The sequence below is a fragment of the Chinchilla lanigera genome, unplaced genomic scaffold (assembly GCF_000276665.1).
Source record: "Chinchilla lanigera isolate Chin_1 unplaced genomic scaffold, ChiLan1.0 scaffold00070, whole genome shotgun sequence".
Taxonomy (NCBI): domain Eukaryota; kingdom Metazoa; phylum Chordata; class Mammalia; order Rodentia; family Chinchillidae; genus Chinchilla; species Chinchilla lanigera.
In genome coordinates, this window is record NW_004955471.1 from 8,820,013 (window position 1) to 8,838,307 (window position 18,295).

At 38.8% G+C, this 18,295-nt stretch overlaps 1 protein-coding gene across 1 annotated transcript; it reads right to left on the reverse strand.

The window, feature by feature from the left end:
• Window positions 1-4,888: 4,888 nt before the first annotated feature.
• On the reverse strand, window positions 4,889-12,824 carry Fgb (fibrinogen beta chain). The gene is made up of 8 exons (XM_005400935.2): window positions 12,696-12,824; window positions 9,700-9,891; window positions 9,073-9,256; window positions 7,768-7,995; window positions 7,088-7,201; window positions 6,640-6,765; window positions 6,029-6,314; window positions 4,889-5,289 (listed from the first exon to the last, which is right to left on the reverse strand). Exons 1-8 carry the CDS (start codon window positions 12,762-12,764, stop codon window positions 5,058-5,060), a joined length of 1,431 nt encoding a protein of 476 aa, XP_005400992.1. The 5' UTR covers window positions 12,765-12,824; the 3' UTR covers window positions 4,889-5,057.
• Between the last annotated feature and the right edge of the window lie 5,471 nt (window positions 12,825-18,295).

Genomic DNA, 18,295 nt, shown 5'->3' on the forward strand with positions numbered 1-18,295 from the left:
CAGTTAAAGCAGTTCAGGCTGGCCTTGAGCTCACTTTGTAACCCAGGCTGGCTTGGAACTCGCATCAATCCTCCTGCCTCAGCCTCCTGAGTGCTGGGATTACAGGTGTGTGCCACCACACCTGGCTGTTCTTATATTCTTACATGTTCTTACCACCAAAATTACTTTTTTTTATTCATTCTAGGATAATGACACTGAAGTTGATAAATAAATGTGAGACTATTGTTTATAGTATTTGCTTTTATTTTTCCAAAGCTGTTACTTGTCTAATTATATTTTAGATTCCATAAGAAAATAAATTATATTTCCAAGTTATCTAATATTAAGGGTGTGGTTAGTGGGTCAGAACAAAAGGCTGATATAGCCACATTGAGTAATCTCAAATCAGGTCTACAAAAGCCATAACAATATAAGTATGTGGAGGATGAAAATCATAAATTAAATCCTTGTTGTATTGGAGCAAAGAAATACAACATTTCTATTTGCTGAAACATTTGAGAGCAGCAACATTTAGATATTGATAACTAGGAAAATAATACCAGTTTCTTCTAGATAAAAAACTGTACAGAGAAACCAGTTCTGAGATATCTTATGCTCAATTTATGGATTTGTGCATTCATAACTTTACTCCTTCTTGTTTGTAATTGACTTCCAAGTACTTTATAAATCTTAGCTTGGGAGAAAAATCCATAACTGATTGAAGGAAGGAAAGGCCTTATACATTCTGGAGGGTAGTAGAATCATGAGCAGAGATTCCAATTAATTCTTGAACAACAGCTGGACCTTCTGTCTTCCATTTCAAGATGGTGAAAGCACCAGTTCAAAACAGGGAACCCAAGAAACTGATGAGCTCTCCAAGGGTTGAGCTGGGAAAGGTTCGGTTCCTAAGTAGTGGTCTCCCTGGCCATCAGCTCATTGCTGAAATTGGATGTGGATTGCCACAGAGCACTCGGGAAAATATTTACTAAGCTCACCTTTGCCTCTCGGATAGCCAACAGGGCTATGACCTCTAGGTCGTGTGCCCACCTACGCTGTTGCAAAACCTCACTGAAATGTCTCCTTTGGGGAGATAAGGCAGCACACAGCAAACAGCTAGCTCCTCTGGGTGAAGGACAGAAAGATACTCATTAAACTACTCTTGAAATGTCTCTTAGGGGTGAAAATTTTCAAAGTAAAATGCTAGGAGGAGAAATAAATACAATTCAGTGAATAAAGAAGGTTACCTTCTTATCACATCTTGGTTAAGAGAGGTAGCTAAAACGTAGTGGTTGATCCAACTGTCAGATTCAGCTGTATGTAAAAAGAGTGAGTGCACTTTAACAGAATTTGAAGTTGTACTTAAAGAGTCACCTGACAATGAGAGACAGCAGAGCACAGACAGTGGTTTCTACCCTTAGGGCCGTGTTAAATCCAAGTCCCATTTTATACATAGGCATCGATCACCTGTGATCACAGTAAGGACAACTTCAAGAATGAGTGCTTAAAATATGCCATGGTGGCCATTTGAATGGAAAAGATGATAGGTAGGGAAAATAAAAGACGAAATCTCAGATAAATACAAATGTGGACTGTATCAGCAATTCCCAAAGCCAGCCAGGGACCAGAAACTCTTGGGACACTGACTAAATCAGAAGTTGTTTGGCTGTTTCCATGTGCCACAGTCTGATGTAATAAACCCAGATTAGTACCGGGAATTTTATATCTGAGAAAATGTTTGCAGATTTAGATGATCAGTGTCCCAGATGCTACGTGTGTAATGATTAAACAGAAAGGTCATCTGACCCACTGAAGCCAGGCCTCATATTACCCAAAGTTTTGTCCCATGAGGGTACTCCAAAATCAGCTCAAATTGAAAATCCCTTGCTCATGCTGATTAGATGTTCTCTTGGTTCCTAAATGCAGAAGAACTAGAAGTTTACGCCCCATGTACAAAATCTGTATAGTTTGTTGCCACTTTCAGCCTTAAGTGTACAATAAAATATATTATGGTCTCATGCCATAGGATGGATTTAGCCAATTAATTAGCTTTGGACTACTTTTTATGTTATCTTCATGAAGAAATGGTTGAATAATTTTTTAGAGGCTCTTTTCTATATTCTAACTGGATCAACCTTACTATATTCAAAATCATGCTGGCTGAATGGGCAAAATCAGATGTGTAGCATTTCTTATCAAATGGTTCTTTATAAGGAAGTTCACATATTACCCAGGAGGATCTGTTTCTGCTATTTGCATGTTAACTAACAACTGGCGGTAGGATTGACGACGTTAGTGGTTTTTGTGTGAAGCATTACTTTAAGCTCTAGGGATTCATTAGGTCCTCTCTTTGTGCAGAAAGGGTTGAGCAAAGGTCTGGTGATGGTACTTTCCCCAGGCCCCTTCAGCCAGAGGAAATTTTCTACTCTTAATGAATTCTACATAAACGAGTCCCATAGAAAAACATGGACACCAAGATTTTGATAATCGTTTTGCCAATCTAAGTTTGATAGTGGGTTTAACTATTCAGTGTTTATAAACTGTGAAAATCGCCCTTTCTGAAGGGTTAGTGGTTCTGCAATGGAGGCAGAATGAGAATCCATTAGTGAAGAAGGGTGTATCCTACGAACAGATGGATGGCAGCTGTTACGTGCCAGACAGGAACACAAATTCTCCAGGTGTTTCACAAGGTATTCTATGGGTGCTGATGGTTAAAGGGAGCTTTGGAAATGAAGAGTTACTTGTTGATGGTGGCAGGATTGCTATTGTCAAGGAGAACACTGCACAAAGGGCCTGACCACTGTGAATAATGTTGCAATGAACATGGGAGAGGAGATATCTTTTCAAGGACCTAATTTCAGTTTTGGAGGGATCTAGACCTAGATGTGAGATTGTTGGATGTCACAGTAATTCCATTTCAAAGCTTCTGGAAATAATTTTTTTAACAGAAATAAATCCTTTTACTTTATAACATTCTTGCTCTTTTTTTAAAAAGATGCACACAGTACTTGTAAGCCCAAGAATTCTGAGAAAAACTATAGAAGACCTGGCACTATTTCTGAGAATTAGACAACTGGGCAGCAAAATAACACCTTTATAAATATTAGGACAGACAGAAATAAAATTCAGTGTTTGCACACAATAACAGGGAAGTTGCATTCAACACATCTTCTTAAACGTGCATTTAAATGTTTACTGTTTTCTAAAACTTTAGTCATCATGCTGGCTTCACTATTTTACATTCTCACCAACAGTGTGCAAGGGTATCTATGGTTTCTGAATAGTCCAATTAATTGAAGCAGCAAATAGAATGGTGGTTGCCAAGGTAGGGGTAGGGAAAAGGAGAAATTTTTATTGAGTATAAATTTACAAAGTTACAATTATGAGCCGATCTTAGAGATCATGCAATATAATGCCCATGGATAATGACACTATGCACTTAAAAATTTGTTAAGAGAGTTGATCTCATCTCAAATATTCTTGCCATAATCCAACCAGACAAAACAAAGCAAGGGGACACTGGAAAGCCTTTGGAGGTGATGAATGTGTTCAACACCTTGGTCACGGTGGTAGCAGCACATGTGTGTACGTGTGCTCAAACTCAAGAAATTACAAATGATAAATTATGGCTGGGGGGTGTTTGTTTGGCAGTACTGAGCACCTAGTTGCATTTTTTTATTGTATGAAAAAATAATAAAACAAAAATATATAACAAAATCATAGGAGAATGGTGATAGTTAATACCATTAAATGTTATCTTTTAAGTAGTTGTTTATCTAGTTTTATATATCAACTAGTCTTCAACAAAGCCACTGGAAAATTTTAAAAGGATTTGATCTGCCCCGCAATGGAGGAAACACACTGTGATAATGTAGTGATTAGTGAAGTGGGCAAGGGATGGCACTGGGACCAAGAGGAAACCATCTTACCCCCAACTAAGGAATTTTGGTTTAAGGAATTTGGATATAGATAACAAAGAACTCACATTAGGCAGGAAAGTGAGTTGGTCAGAGTTTCCTGTTTTTGAGACAAGATATGAGATGAAAGATGAGCTCAGGCCACAGAGGACAGAACCTGTGGCAGGGAGACCAGGTAAAAGTTGAAGTTAGGGTCGATGGGAGCTAAGAGAGCAGCAGCAGTCTCTGGAGAGACACGAATCCCCTCTGTTTACCTGCAGGGATTAAGAGGATGAGCTTCAGGACATTTAGTTCCACAAGGACAGAGGGCATGACAGCTGCCCAGGGCTTGGGAGGTGCACTGAGGAATGTTGGGGTGCGGCACCCAGTTCATAGGAGGACATAGGAAGAACAGAAAATCACTCCCACTTCAGTTCTAGCGTGATGGTGCATAAAAAGGAAAACCCTGTTTCCCTGGATAACATGGAAATCCTGCCTCTGATTTCACTATTTTCCTTAAGAAGTAATGATGGAGACTTGATCTTGTTGCCCCTTTGGAAGTTCTGATTCTGATCCTCAGGCAATTCTTTGCACAGTGGTGGAGCATAGTAGTGTTTCTTTTCCTGCAGCACAGAGTAAGTTTTTAAGTATAAATGTTTACTTCCTGTTTCTGGTTTAAGGTTGCAAATAGTTTCCTGTCCTATAAGCTCAAAGCCTATCTCACTGGCTGAGTGAATCACACAGTAAGAAACCTTTAATTCACTGCAACAGAGGAGGCTTTAATTAATTAATGCACCTGTTTGAAAGTTTCCTATGACAGGTCTTACATAAATAAGTAGGTTGTAAAGTAGACCTTTAAACATAGGTTTAAGCTTGCCTCCTCACTTTCCTACACGGATAGATGATCCTTCTTTCTGCTGGGAAGTTTCTCACAATCAGTTGGAATCAATAAACACCGTCCACCATTATCCTTTCAGTTACTTCTTGGTAAGCAAGATAAATGAAGAATACAGAAGCAAATTGTGTGCCATTTTTAATGTCATTTATCCAATCCCTTTTTCCAGAAAGCCACACTTACAGTAGTTCAGGAGTTCCAAAAGGATATAACATATGAAAGGCAGTTCTCTTAACATAATGTAAAAAATGTTGCCACATACAGAAGAATAAAAATCTACATTTGGGAAACTATTGCTGTGGGAAGAAGGGCCTGATCTTCATGGACATCTTTTTCATCGAATACCAGGACCCCTTCCAGTTCATCCACACGACGCCATCATCTGTGCCATGCTTGGCCATGTCCCAGCTGTACTGTCCACCCCAGTAGTATCTGCCGTTGGGATTGGCTGCGTGGCATCGGTTATACCACCATCCACCACCGTCCTCTTTAGAGCACTGTTTCCTGGGATCTGCATTTACCCTGAGAGAAAACATGTTTGGGATTATCAGAAACAGCACTACAGTTGTCACATGGATTCTTTGTACAGTACCCACAGAAGAATGTCACACTTAGCTGGGTGTGGTGCCCTTTCCCTTAAGTTCTATATGTGAAGCTCCGCTATTGTGCCAGAGGCCTTCTCTGCCCAATAGCAAATCAAGGCGAGGGGCTTTCTTTTGTATTATAGAAACTTGGAAAGCAAAATGAAGGTTTTCGTATGCACAGTAGCACGCAGATCTATAGACACTCTTCTAAGTACTTGTAGTTCAGAAAGTGACTGTGCTGGAATTCCAGTTCTGGCTTTTTGCAGTTGTGTGATTTGGATAAATTACAAAATCTCTTTCCCCCACATTTTGTTTTGGTGTATACTGGCTCTAGGAGTGAATGAGTTTCCTTTTGACAGATTTCTACGTCCACATGACGTATTCTAATCCTTCCTCCACCCCCCACTCATTCAACCCTCCCTCCAACTCCACATTTTTGAGTGAGGGGATTCACTGTGTATAATGTATTAATCTCTCTAAACTTCCCCTGTAAAGTGAAAATGATAATGTCTACCTATGTGTAGCTGAAATGCTTTTGAGTGAGATGTAAAGTGCTCAGTACAGTTGCTGACGGTCAGTGCCCAAGTAATGACATCTGATAGTAACATTCACTAGTATGACTGATGCTGAGGACTCATGTTAGTGGGGACTTAAAACAGGAGCAATGCAGCACATACCAGCCGTCATTGTCTCTGTCGTAGGTGCTGAAGAACATGCCGTTGTGAATGGTCATGGTTCTGTTTTCTCCCACCAGCTGGGAAGCTCCCTCTATCAGAGCATTGCCGGCTGTCCCTCGGTATTTGCTCACTGAGATTTGGTACTTGTTAGCCTCATTCTGCACCGTGAATCCCCCGTATTGTGCCTTTACTTTATCGCCTTTCCAATCTTCCATTTCGATTAAAAGTTCTGTGGGTCCCATCCTAGTAAGCTGGCTGATCTTATCATTTCCGAGCCAATACTCCCCTGAAAGAACAAGAAAACAAAATCTTACCAAAAACAAAACCTTTACAACCCAAAACCTGCCTTTCTCTCCTTATCCTTTGCTTCTACACTTTTATATTCAGACTCCACTTAACCTCTCAAAGCATAAAAACAGACTCCCGACACTTCAAGCTTTTTCTTTTTAACAGAAAGAAAACCCATTTTGTGTTTTAAATTCTTTGGGTACCAGGAATCGAACTTGGGACCTCATGCTTGCCAGGCAGGCGTGATGCCACTGAGCTACATTCCTGACCCAAGAAACCCCCTTTTCAGTGGAGGAATTTTACTTAATACTTCCAGCTTTTACCTGGTAGGCCACAGAACTTTCTCCCTTCTGCGCTGGTTGCGATATTGCCAAATCCTTGCTTATACGGGTCCCATTTCCTGCCGAAGTCAACACTCCCGTCTTGGCGGTTTTGGATTACTGTCCACCCTTGGGTTGATAGAAACGAAAGTAGCAGAAGTTAGCCAATAACAAATAGTATGACTTCGAAGGGAATATTGGGATCGCTTGTCCACTCGGTTCTTCTATTCCTACTTACATCCCTTCCTCCCGTATAGATATAAAAAGGAATGGAGTGTAATGCTCTTAAAGTCTTTGAAACGATAAATGCTTCATTTTACCACAAATCGTGAATCAGAGATGTTTTTAAGCTTAAGTTATTAGATGAAACAGCTCACTTCCCCCTGTGTTAGAGGAAGGCCGCCTTTCCTGGCATCCAAGTTCATGACAGTGAGCACGGCTCATGCCTTACCTCCATTCTCCGTGGTCATGTCACAGTACACTCGGTATGGTTTCACGGAGCTGTCCGGCTGAATGAGATACATCTCAGATACTTCACCTCCTTTCCGAATAATTTCCTCACATTCTGCAAGCATAAGACAGCAGGCTGTGCTCAGTGTTCAATGACATAATTACTTGATCTTTAGTCTCCAGTTCTTACAACTGCTTGCATAAGTTAGGGAGAACTGTTTTATTATAGACTATTTTATCATATTTTCAGAATATGATAAAAATTGGATTTTCTTTTTGCTGAGACTTGAACTGAGTTTTGAGAGATTCTGCTTGCCCAACAAATGAAAAGGAGAAGCCCTTTCCATTTTTTGGTGCCCTGGGACATCCACACACCAACAGAATCAAGAGGATGAGGAACTTCCCGCCTCTTTCCCGGGCCCCGTCATCTGTTCCCACTTGAACATATGGACACATATCAGCCCTCCCTGGAAACTCCCAGCACATTCCATCTTCCCCAGTAGCAATTGGCAATGTCATCGGGCCGAGGCAGAATACAACATCCCACAAATATCTTCCTGATGTGCTGCAGCATTGTTCTCTTTGGAGAAAACCTACCGCCCTTATTTTTCAGCCTTCTTATTTTTAGGGAGTGCGTCTTCTTCTGGAACCCTGTAGAGGTAACGGTCACTGGCTAGTTACCTTTGCCGGACACTACAGGAATATTGCAGCTGACAGTGCACGGTGTGCGGCAGTACTCCATTTGAGCTGCAACATCGGATTCTAATTTTTGTATTTTGCTTCTCAGGTTTTCCAGGATGGAGCGGAGCACACGAAGGTTAATTGGTATATTAGTGTTCACAGTCTCATCTATATATAGTCGGTGGTTTTCTAGTTCTGAGCTATATTCATTTATGACATTTTCATTATCTGGAAAAATGAAATTATGCAAGAATGGTCAGCATTTTGGCCTCATAAAAACGAAATGGATTCAATTACATAATAATGATTGTGATTTTCTGATGATGTATGAATGGACATTGAGCTTAACATAGCTGTGTATCAAGCAACTATGATATATTGTATTTAGAAATCATTTAGTCCATGGCATATACCAGTTAAAACAGCCCAATGACCACACCAGTAAATTAGTATAAGTCTGAGGACAGCATCCAATAATAAATACAACTGATTGTTTCTTTTTTTGGGGGGGGGATTTTCTCCGGTACCGGGAACCGAACTCACGACCTTGCGCTTGCCAGGCAGGAGATTTTACCACTGAGCTAAATCCCCAGCCCCCAACTGATTGTTTCTTTTGTGAGGAGAAAACAGTGTACAAGATTACCATCTCAGATGCTCAGCAGCATATGGAGTGGATAGACTTGATTTACCTGGTGATGGCAGAACTTTTAGAGCTTTTGGTGATAGCAGACAGCGTTCTGCAGCATTAGCGCCACAGGTTTGCCATCACTGATTTATACTGAACCTTGAAGTTTACGAGGGAGCTCCCATGATTCCTTTGGAAAATGTAGAAACTTGGGAGAGTAGCTCATTGTGAAGCCTCCCATTCTAGCTGTTTCCCAATCACCAAGTGAGTGGCACTCAGCATTTGGCTCTCAGGATTCACAGGTTGGAATCCCTCAAAACTCAGTTCAGTATATCATGGATTACTCTCACAGACTCAAAACCTATAAATGCTAAATTTTGCCTTTCTGAAAACTGTCTTCTGGATCACAAGACAAATTTTGTATGGGCTAACACTAAGGAAACTCAGTGAAATTTTTCATAGAAAATTATCCTTTCAGAAGCCACACTGAGAATAATACTTGAATCATGTTTATCTGGTCAGTTGCCAACGGAAGGACCTCACACTAACCAGGCACTTCCAGAAAGTAACATCGATGGTGTTGAGGTCAATCTAGAGACGGTAGTCTCATAATCATACATTCTCACGGCGAATAGTTCTGTCACTACCCAGAATCAGATGAAAAAGACAAAGACATTTACTTTTCAATTGCTCCTGCCTCTTCTTCCACATATCCTTTAGCAGAGTCACATACTGATAGTTGGAAGAGGAGGTCTGGGAAACAGACTCTACATTGTTGTTTAACTCAGCGACACTGTTTTTGATTGGTTTTTCCTGGCTTAGCAAAGTCTCTCGCAGCTGACATCCTGTAGGACACAACACCCCCTGCAAACGAAGAAGCAGCCTGTGTCAGAGGAGGGACTTGGATTTAGATACTTGTTAAAATAGCACGTCAACAAATCGATGCTTTCATTAGTCAACATAGAAACTTATTACTTGATTTTCCTTATGGAAGACAAAAGCTTCATAATTATCCTTATATCTGATAACTATTAAGAATGGTCTTTACCGTGAAATATAATCAGGCTATGAAAATTTTTACACACTTGAGCAAAAGAAGTAAGAAAAATACAAAACAAAAGCAATGCCCACACATCCTAATTTATTTTCTAGGACCCAGACCAAACAACAGAAGAAATGAAGCATAAACCAAAGCCCCAATTAATTGCATTATTGTAGTTTTATTTCCAAAATAAGCAAACAACAATGACAATGCAGGTTGGTGGAACCTCAGGCTTTCTCTGCACAGAAACCTCAAGAACACCTACCAGGTCTGGGTCGGCATGCAGACAGCCTCCAGCATCCGGGGCTTTCCTTTCCACTTTCTTTTGGCTCGAGTGTGCTTTGGCTGGGCGGGCCCGATAGCCACCTCCGCTGATGGGAGGTGGGGCAGGTCTCAGGCTAGGAGGCTGTTCCCTCCTCCTATCAATAGGTCGATGACCACGGGCATCCACGACCGTCTATGGGAACCAGACGGAAACCAAATGCAGAGTGTTATAGAAGATCTGAGGAGTAATTATTTCAACACCTTTGTTTTAGAGTTGAGGAAGTCGCAAACCCCACGATGTGCTCCAGGTCCGTCCACTGGCTGGTTGTTGGTGGTGCCTCACAAGACTGTTCATGTAACAGATGAGAGATCAGCTGCACATAAAGTTATTGTTCCTAGGGGATTTTTAAGAGGTTCTAGCCGGAAACCCATCAGATTTTGAGTAGACATGAGAGCCGGGTCTTGACACCTAAACAATGGCCCGTGCAAAATTGTCAGGAATCTGACAAGAAGAAAGAATATATCCTCAAGCCTCTTGGATTACTAAATTCCTACAATTGTTATTAGTCATTTCCTGCTTCCAACTTTTATGAAATGATGATGAGATTAACTCATACATAGTCATTTTAAGAGACAAGAAAGATATCCATAAACTGAAATTTATTTAAACTTTGTTTAAAGCAAGACAATCTTTGAACTCAACATGTTTAAGAAGAAGAATGTACTCTGGAGTCAGACTGCTTGGACCCCACACTTACTAGCTATGAGACCTTGGACAAGTTACTCTATCTGTGTCTACTTTCCTTTTAGAACAAGGATATCATAGCTTGTATCTGTCTTCTAAACCAACTTTAAGGACTAAATGAATTCCATATGACACACTTAGAGCAGCCCCTGATGAACTGTCAGTGATCATTACTTTTATTGAAGTCATGTGGCTTCTGTATTGTTAATTCCACTTTTAGAAAAAATTAATTATGTTTATTGGTGCAATTTAGGTATATGCAATGATCACATTTATCATAGGGAATTTGTACTTGTGCATGATATACCTTGATTTGTTCTTTTTTCCTTCCCATTCTCCTCCCCTCCCTTCAATCCCTCTTCCTCTCCTTACTTACAAAACTCTCTTTTCATTTTATCCTTATTTTCTCATTTTTTCTTTTCACTTCTTTCTTTCCCTCTTCCCCTCCCCTAGATCCTTTTCTTTTGGAGTAATTTCTGTTAATTGCACTTTTCTTATATTCAATCAATGAAAGTTTTGGTTAAGTCATTCTCTTGAAATTTCCTTGTCAAATATAAAATACATAAATGATTTTGTCATATATAAAATAATTCTCAAGGTTTTTATTTTACAATTAAAAGTATTTGCTAACTTAAAAATGTTACATTAACAGGTCATGAAGTAGAAAATATGCAAGGCAATAAAAAAGTTTTGATTTGGATTAAATACATTATCACATATTCTTTTTCAGTGGTTCTACCATTAGGGGCTTATATTACAAATTAATAAATAAGCAAAACTTGGGCAGTAACTGAGCTTTCTCACAGTAACATAAGTGTAAAAGTCAAATAATGAGCTGTATTTGGAATTTAATTATCATTTATTCATTAAATTGTTATACCATTTAAAATTTATTTGGGTAGTGCTAGTGCTAGGGCTGAATCCAAGCAGACTGGCTCTAGATCCCCCTGCTTAACTGCTAAACCACACACATTCACACACACACACACACACACACACACACACACACACATCCCTAATGCATGAAGATTTGGAGGCAGTACATATGTTTTGAATAGAAGTCATAGCCTGACACAGAGATTCTCAGATTTTACAAAATGTGCTTCTGTTGTATATGCGAAATAAAATATAAAGAAGAAAACATTTTTTTTTTTTTTTGTTTTAGAGTAATCTTAGCGACATAGCATTGATGGTCTGGGTTTATGCAAAATATTTAAGAATATGCAAAATATTTAAAGAATTTATTGGGGTACTCTACTTAGGCAGTGAAGACAACTTATTGCAATAAGTAAAACTAGAAGTTACATTTTGGAGCTTCCACTATTAAACTGTTTCTAAGAAGACTGGAGAGTAGAAATGTGAAATTACTTTGCAAAGTACTTTATAAAAATTTAACCTTATGTATCTTTTCTACGTAATGTCATTAATCTGATAATTAAACCTAAGTTCTCCCTCCAAATTCAACAAATTACCCAAATGAATCATTTCCTTTAAGTATTATTCTAAATTCTTACCTCTAGTGTGATAATACTATGCTATACACAAGAAACTGGATCATGATACATTTGATAATAAAATCAAAAGTATTTAAATACTCATTTTCCTAAATGCATTTATATATTTTTTAAGGTCAAATCAACAGCAATAAGTGGGTAGAGATAACACTTGAGAAAAAAATAGTTCTCAAATGAAAATAATTAGACTGAGCTGTTTTATAAGCATTAATAATAACAATTATAAGTATCACCTCTGATTTAAATTTTCCCATCCAGAAAAGTAATATTTCACTTCCTGTTATTGCACTTTACCTAGTCTTCTGTTAAATTTAGATTATAATTCTTATTCATAAATAGTGAAAATTCTCAAGTGTTATATATTACCCTCTTTCATCAAAGAACAACCTATCTACCATAACTTTTTTCTTTTAAAATACTGTTCACTAGGTTATAGCCTTTTATATTTTTGGATTTCACTTTTATACTATCAACAAAAAAAGAACATATTATGTCAAATCATCTTCAACCTGGGAAAATAAATGTAATAAACCAGAAAACAAGAAATTATTTTGCTTTCACATATGAAATACCATGCAGTATTCTTTATATAATAAAATAGGTCTGAAAATTAACAGTTCAGCTTTATATTACAGTCAATTTTAACTTCCTTTAAATAACCATTCTCATAAAATTATGATTCCATTATATTTAATATTAGTGATATTAGTAATAAAATAGTAGTATTTTTGAAATCACCTCATCATCGTAGTCCAAATGAGACTTAACTGAGAGAACACACAATAGTAGCAATAGTAGATGTTTCATGGTTTTAAATTTCTGGAGGTTCCAAGAAATCACCCTTTGCCTTTAGACTTGAGAGATTTTGTGCTCTATATATGCTTGGGTCCACTGGTCGGCATGACTTCACCAATGGTTACCTTCCCTTAGTTAAAATTTAATTTTTTGGTTCATTTGTTGGCTAAGCCACTTTATCACTTAAGCAACATCTTCCCAGCAGTGCTTATTTGCTTGTTGTACAACTATTCTTCACTACTGGCCTGATTTAACAACATCAAAGTTCTTAAATTCAGTCAGACAAAATGATGGGAAATTAGGACCTTCCTCTGAGAGTATGTGTCACACTTCTTGTAAGTTAGTGTGGATGCCGCACAAGTTCACAAAGAATGTTTGAGGAAATAAAGAAGTTTTAATCGAAGCACAAACTTTTTGATCTACTCAGCAGGCACTCACTAAATTATACTCACTCAAGACATGACATACGTGCTTATGTTTCCAGGAAGTCCTGAAATTCAGATTTTTGAAAGGTTATTGAAGCCAAGAGTTATAGTATACCATCATGTGTATATCTTTTTAGACATTAATCTGAATAACAAAAGAAATAATCCAGGCCTTATACTATGGGAGATAAACACCGGAAAGAAAATGTCTAGACTTTTCTCTCTCCCTCCTTCTCTCTTTTGTACTCTAACTAGCCTTGATACTCTGTTCCTTAGTAGTATAAATTAAATTTATAAAGCATCTAAGCATTATTAAAATAACTAATAGATTGTGGATTGCCTGATCTAGATTATCACTGCAGTGTTATGATGCAAAGTTAATGTTCCATTTTCTTGCTACACTGTGTATTTTATTTTATAGGATACTGTTTATAAGAATGTCATTTTAACAATGTTGAAAACTCCTTAGCAGTGAAGTTTTCCTACATCTGTTTCAGCTAGTATGCTTGCACACTAAAGGTGTCTCATTTTGTCATTTCCCTTAAGGCACCCAAGTTTTTTTTATCTGTTCATTTGTTTGTTATAATCTTGTAGGATTAAAAATTCCTGTGTGAATTAAAAGGAAATCCAAAGTCAGTAACTAAATCAGTAAATATGCTGCTTAAAATTTTTGTTTTCTTTTTTTAGTATGGACCATGAAACATTTTCATTAAGTTTAAAAAATATTATCTGAGTTAGATCAGAAGAGTGTTTTAAATATTATTTTGAAAAAAATTGATGATCGTGTGAGACACTTAATTTCTTTCTTCTCTTGGCAGTATACACAACATCCCAAATTCTTTTACTTCAGATTTACAGAAACAGAATACTGAGTATAAATTGTTCCATATTTGTTATAGCTGAGTAAATAGTGTACTTCAAATTTTTTAAGTTATAATTTTTCATAGAGGAACAGCCAGTCTGACTGGAATGAGAAAAAGTTAATTATCTGGACAGGATTTTACTTTAGTGATGTACAGATTCTTGCTAATTTAAAAAGAACTCTTTCTGTTCAGAACACTAAAACAAATTTTTTCTCTTGAGGTGATGCACCATTGCATTTCCAATCAGTGAGATTTGGTCAACTAGCAATACTTGCTAACTATTCACTTTTACAAGTTTGTACAATGTTTTGAGTTTCTTCTTGCGTACTGTTTAACAGAATAGTGAAAGCCCCTCGACACTTTTGCTTTCTTCTGTTTGAGTGGTGTTCTTACTGTTGTTCGGAGGAAGCTGGATGAAAACCAGAACTGATATTCCACTACAGCCAGGACTCAACATTCATCTGACCATTGGATGACAGTGAGCTAGCTGTCGGGAATACTTTAGTAAATGAGGTAAATGTAGTAGGCATGCAGGGAGTAATTATAGAATAAAGGGGTGAACTGGCTTGTATAGACACCTGCCTCACATGCCAAGCTGTGATAACTTGTTCAGTTCTTGAAAGCACTAAGTTCTCTTGATGGTGAACTGAGACTCAGAGAGGTTAGGTAAACTACCTGAGATCAGAGATAGTAAGTCTGTCATCGGGCCTGGCCCCAAGTCTCTCTAATCCCAATAGTCCATGTTCTGTGTCCATTTCAATATAATGCTGAACAGAATGTACACACTGCAGAAATGTTGTCTGAACTTTTTTTTTGTTCTTTGTTGCTGCTGTTTTGAGTCAATGTGGCATCTTGAAACTACCGTGTCTCGGACTGGAGGGTGCATTCACTGCCCGTATGGTCACTTGTATTTCACACTCTCGTGGGCGTCCTTGTGGCTTTTTATGTCTGTATGAGAAGCCTCCAATACCTTAGTAATGGGTTTCTCTAGTTCTAATTTCTGTTTAATTTCCTCTATAAAGTTACATTCACCTAGAATAACTCTCTATATTGCATAATAATACAGAGTAGACGATCGTGATTTCAAAGTGAGGAAATGGATTTGCAGCGATTCCCTCACTAAAGCTCTTAAATTCCGTGGGGTGTGGACGCCACTGGGGCGGGGACGGGGAGCACTGTTTGTTCCCTCATGCTTTGAGGTCAGCAGTGCAGTGCTCTTCATTTTAGCTGATGCCGTTACACAAGTCAAGGGCAGTAAATCAGTGACAGAGAAATCAGAAGTATTCCATCTTGCCCAGTAGCTTTCTGGCATGAAAGGCAAAGACCTGTGAGCACTGAAAGTCAATAGAGTAGATGCTATTACTTTTACAATTCACGTCAGGCCTGGTTTACAGAGAACAGGCAATTAATGTTTAGGGACTATTTACAGAGAACCTATGTTTTGGCAGGTATGGTGCTGGTGGCAGGAAATTGGTGAATAAGATAGACCAGGGCCCTGCCTGGGTGAGACTTTATGCCTGGAGGGAAAGACAGAAATTAGAAATGGCTCACAATAACTTGTGCCCTGCCTGGGACACAAGAAGGTGAGGTTCTGGCAATAGTGACGTGGGGAACCTAACTTCCTTCCAGGAGAATAGGGACCTGCAAGAAATGGGGCTTCTAGACTGGAAATGTGTAGTCTGAATGGACTATATTATACCTGGTCACTACAGATAACCATACACCTCTGCTTTATATCATATACCTGGTGTGTAGGAGGTATTTCATATGCAACTGTTGAGTAAATTTATCAGTGTATAAACAAGTAAGGGAATAAGAGGGAATCCAGATCTAAAGAGAATAAACAGATATAGGTTAGCTGATAGTACAGTAAGTCATTATGAGTTTGAGAATCACTGATCTACAGTCTGAGAATCACTATCCAAAGGAAAATTGACACTGAAGACTTGGAGGCCAGGTTGGGTTTGAGCGTTTTGAACAAGCATAAGACTAGTGTGACAGTGACACCTACAGTTGGTTAGTCATCCTCAGTGGGACAGCATGTGACGTGGGAGAAGAGTAGGACACTGCTCTGTTTCTTGTGGACAGACTCCCTCTGTTGACCTAGAGGATGACGGGTTGCTTTTCTTATGTTTTCTTATGAGAGCTGACATGAGGCGTGTCAGGCAGGGATAACAGTACGTTTTTCTCCTTAGCCAGATGTAGATCACAAGTGCTAGAGAAAAGACAAAGTGCTCTGTTGCTTCTGTATTCTGAGTCTAAAAACCACAAAAGGTGTAGTGATCACTCTTGGAATGACCCCTAAAACTCAACAGTGGGGCCTTAGAGTTCTTGCCAATATTACAAAGCCCTGACCTCCAAGCACAGGTTCCCGAGCTAGGGGCAGACAAACTCCTCACTCAAGCTAACCTGACCCAACTCTCTTCCCCAATTGATATTTGCAAAGGAAATAAGAGGGGAATTGGGTCAAATGGTCTGATTTCATATTCACGGCAGCATTCTAGAAAGAAAACCCTATCAACTGCAGTAACAGAGATTTCTACACTGAGTCATTTGGTTTTTCTGTCACATCTGTGAGACCTCTGATGTCTTTCCTACAGTACTTGCCCCCATTAGACCTTCCATTAAGTTAGACTGAAATGGTCTTTAAGGTTACTTAAATAAATACAAAGGGAAAATTCAGATAAAATACCTAAGGATCAGACGGTTTGTCTTAGTTTTAAGCATAAAGTGCACATTAGAAAGAGAAGCTATATTTTCAAATAATGTAATAAATCATTTAAAAAGTTTTCACATGTTAAGTATATGGTACCAGCAATAAAACCTTGGAGAAAATGGAAACTTTTATTTTTTCCTGGAGCATTTCAGTCATATTCATTTCAAGAACCTTTCATCATTTCTTAACTTTTTCCACCATAAAATTAGCAATGTTTTCTGTAAAATGCCCAGCATTAGTCAAAGGTTTGACGAAATTTTTATGAAAGGTTACAGCATGTTAAGAAAGCATGAGACCTCTAGATAACGTGGACTAAGGATATATGCAGTATGAATCTCAGAATCCACAGAGGTTGCTTTCTGGTATGGTGAAAACTAGGAAAGGGGACTGTAGTAATGCTTATATCCCTAGACAATTTAGATAATGGCATACAGGGAAGAGCAATTGATCACAACTATCTCACAACTATCTCACCTTCCAAAAATAGTATCAGCAATAATAATAGCACTAATAACAGTAGCATCAAGAACAGACTAGAAAGAGACAAACTGTCATTTGTCATAACTATTAATTTGTCACCTTTAAACATAGGTTCAAGATTTATAGTTATATAATAAAATATAAGACAAATAAAAAGGTAGGGCTGGGGATATAACTCAGCAGCACAGCGCCTGCCTGGCAAGTGCAAGGTCGTGAGTTTAATTCCTCGTACCCCCCCCCCCCAAATTATATACAATAAATATCCACTCAATTGAGTGGTTGTACCCTAAGGGGAGAGAAGTCAAAGGGATAAGAGCAAAAAGGAGAAAAATAAAAAAAGAGAAAGAGGTTAGGAGCAAGGCTTAAGGACAAGGGAAGATTAACCCAGCTTTGGGAAGCTGGTAAAGAAGACAGGAGGGGAAAGAAAGAAGGAAGAAACAAAAATAAGAACAAAGCTAAGCAAAAAACTAAAAGGCAATGTTCACACTCGTCAAAAAGCAAAAACAAACAATAAAAAGCTAAATGAACTACAGTGAAAATGAAAGCCCATGGCGATGAAAAAGAGGAAGAAAGGAAAGGAAAAGAAAAGCAAATTTCTCTGTGAGTTCAAGCTCGTGTCATCCTCTGGGCTCTACAGTTCCGTGGTAGTGCCCAACTCATGCCGCTGTCTCCGTTCTTGCTGACCATCGAAGGAGGCATTCAGAGCCCGGGCCATACTGGATAATCCCTGTAAGCCTTCAGTAAGACTAGGGTAGGGGGCTAGTTCTGCTACTTTCGAATCCATAAAAGTTCAGGATGATCCTGGCCTCTGGTCAGGGGGCTGCAGCCTGAGCCTTTTAGCCTATAACACTCTGGGCGTCTCCTGCCAGCCTGACCATGACTCCCTGGTCCTGGACGTCTCCCACCGCTGTCCCTCCCCTAGTCACTGTTTTTAAATGGGAGCCTTGAGATGAAGTCAAAACACAGCTCCTCTGAGTGTCACTTAAACAGGAGTCACGCACCAGCCGTTGTACTGCGCAGCATCACTGCTCTGCTCCACAAGTGCATCTCTGCCTGCAG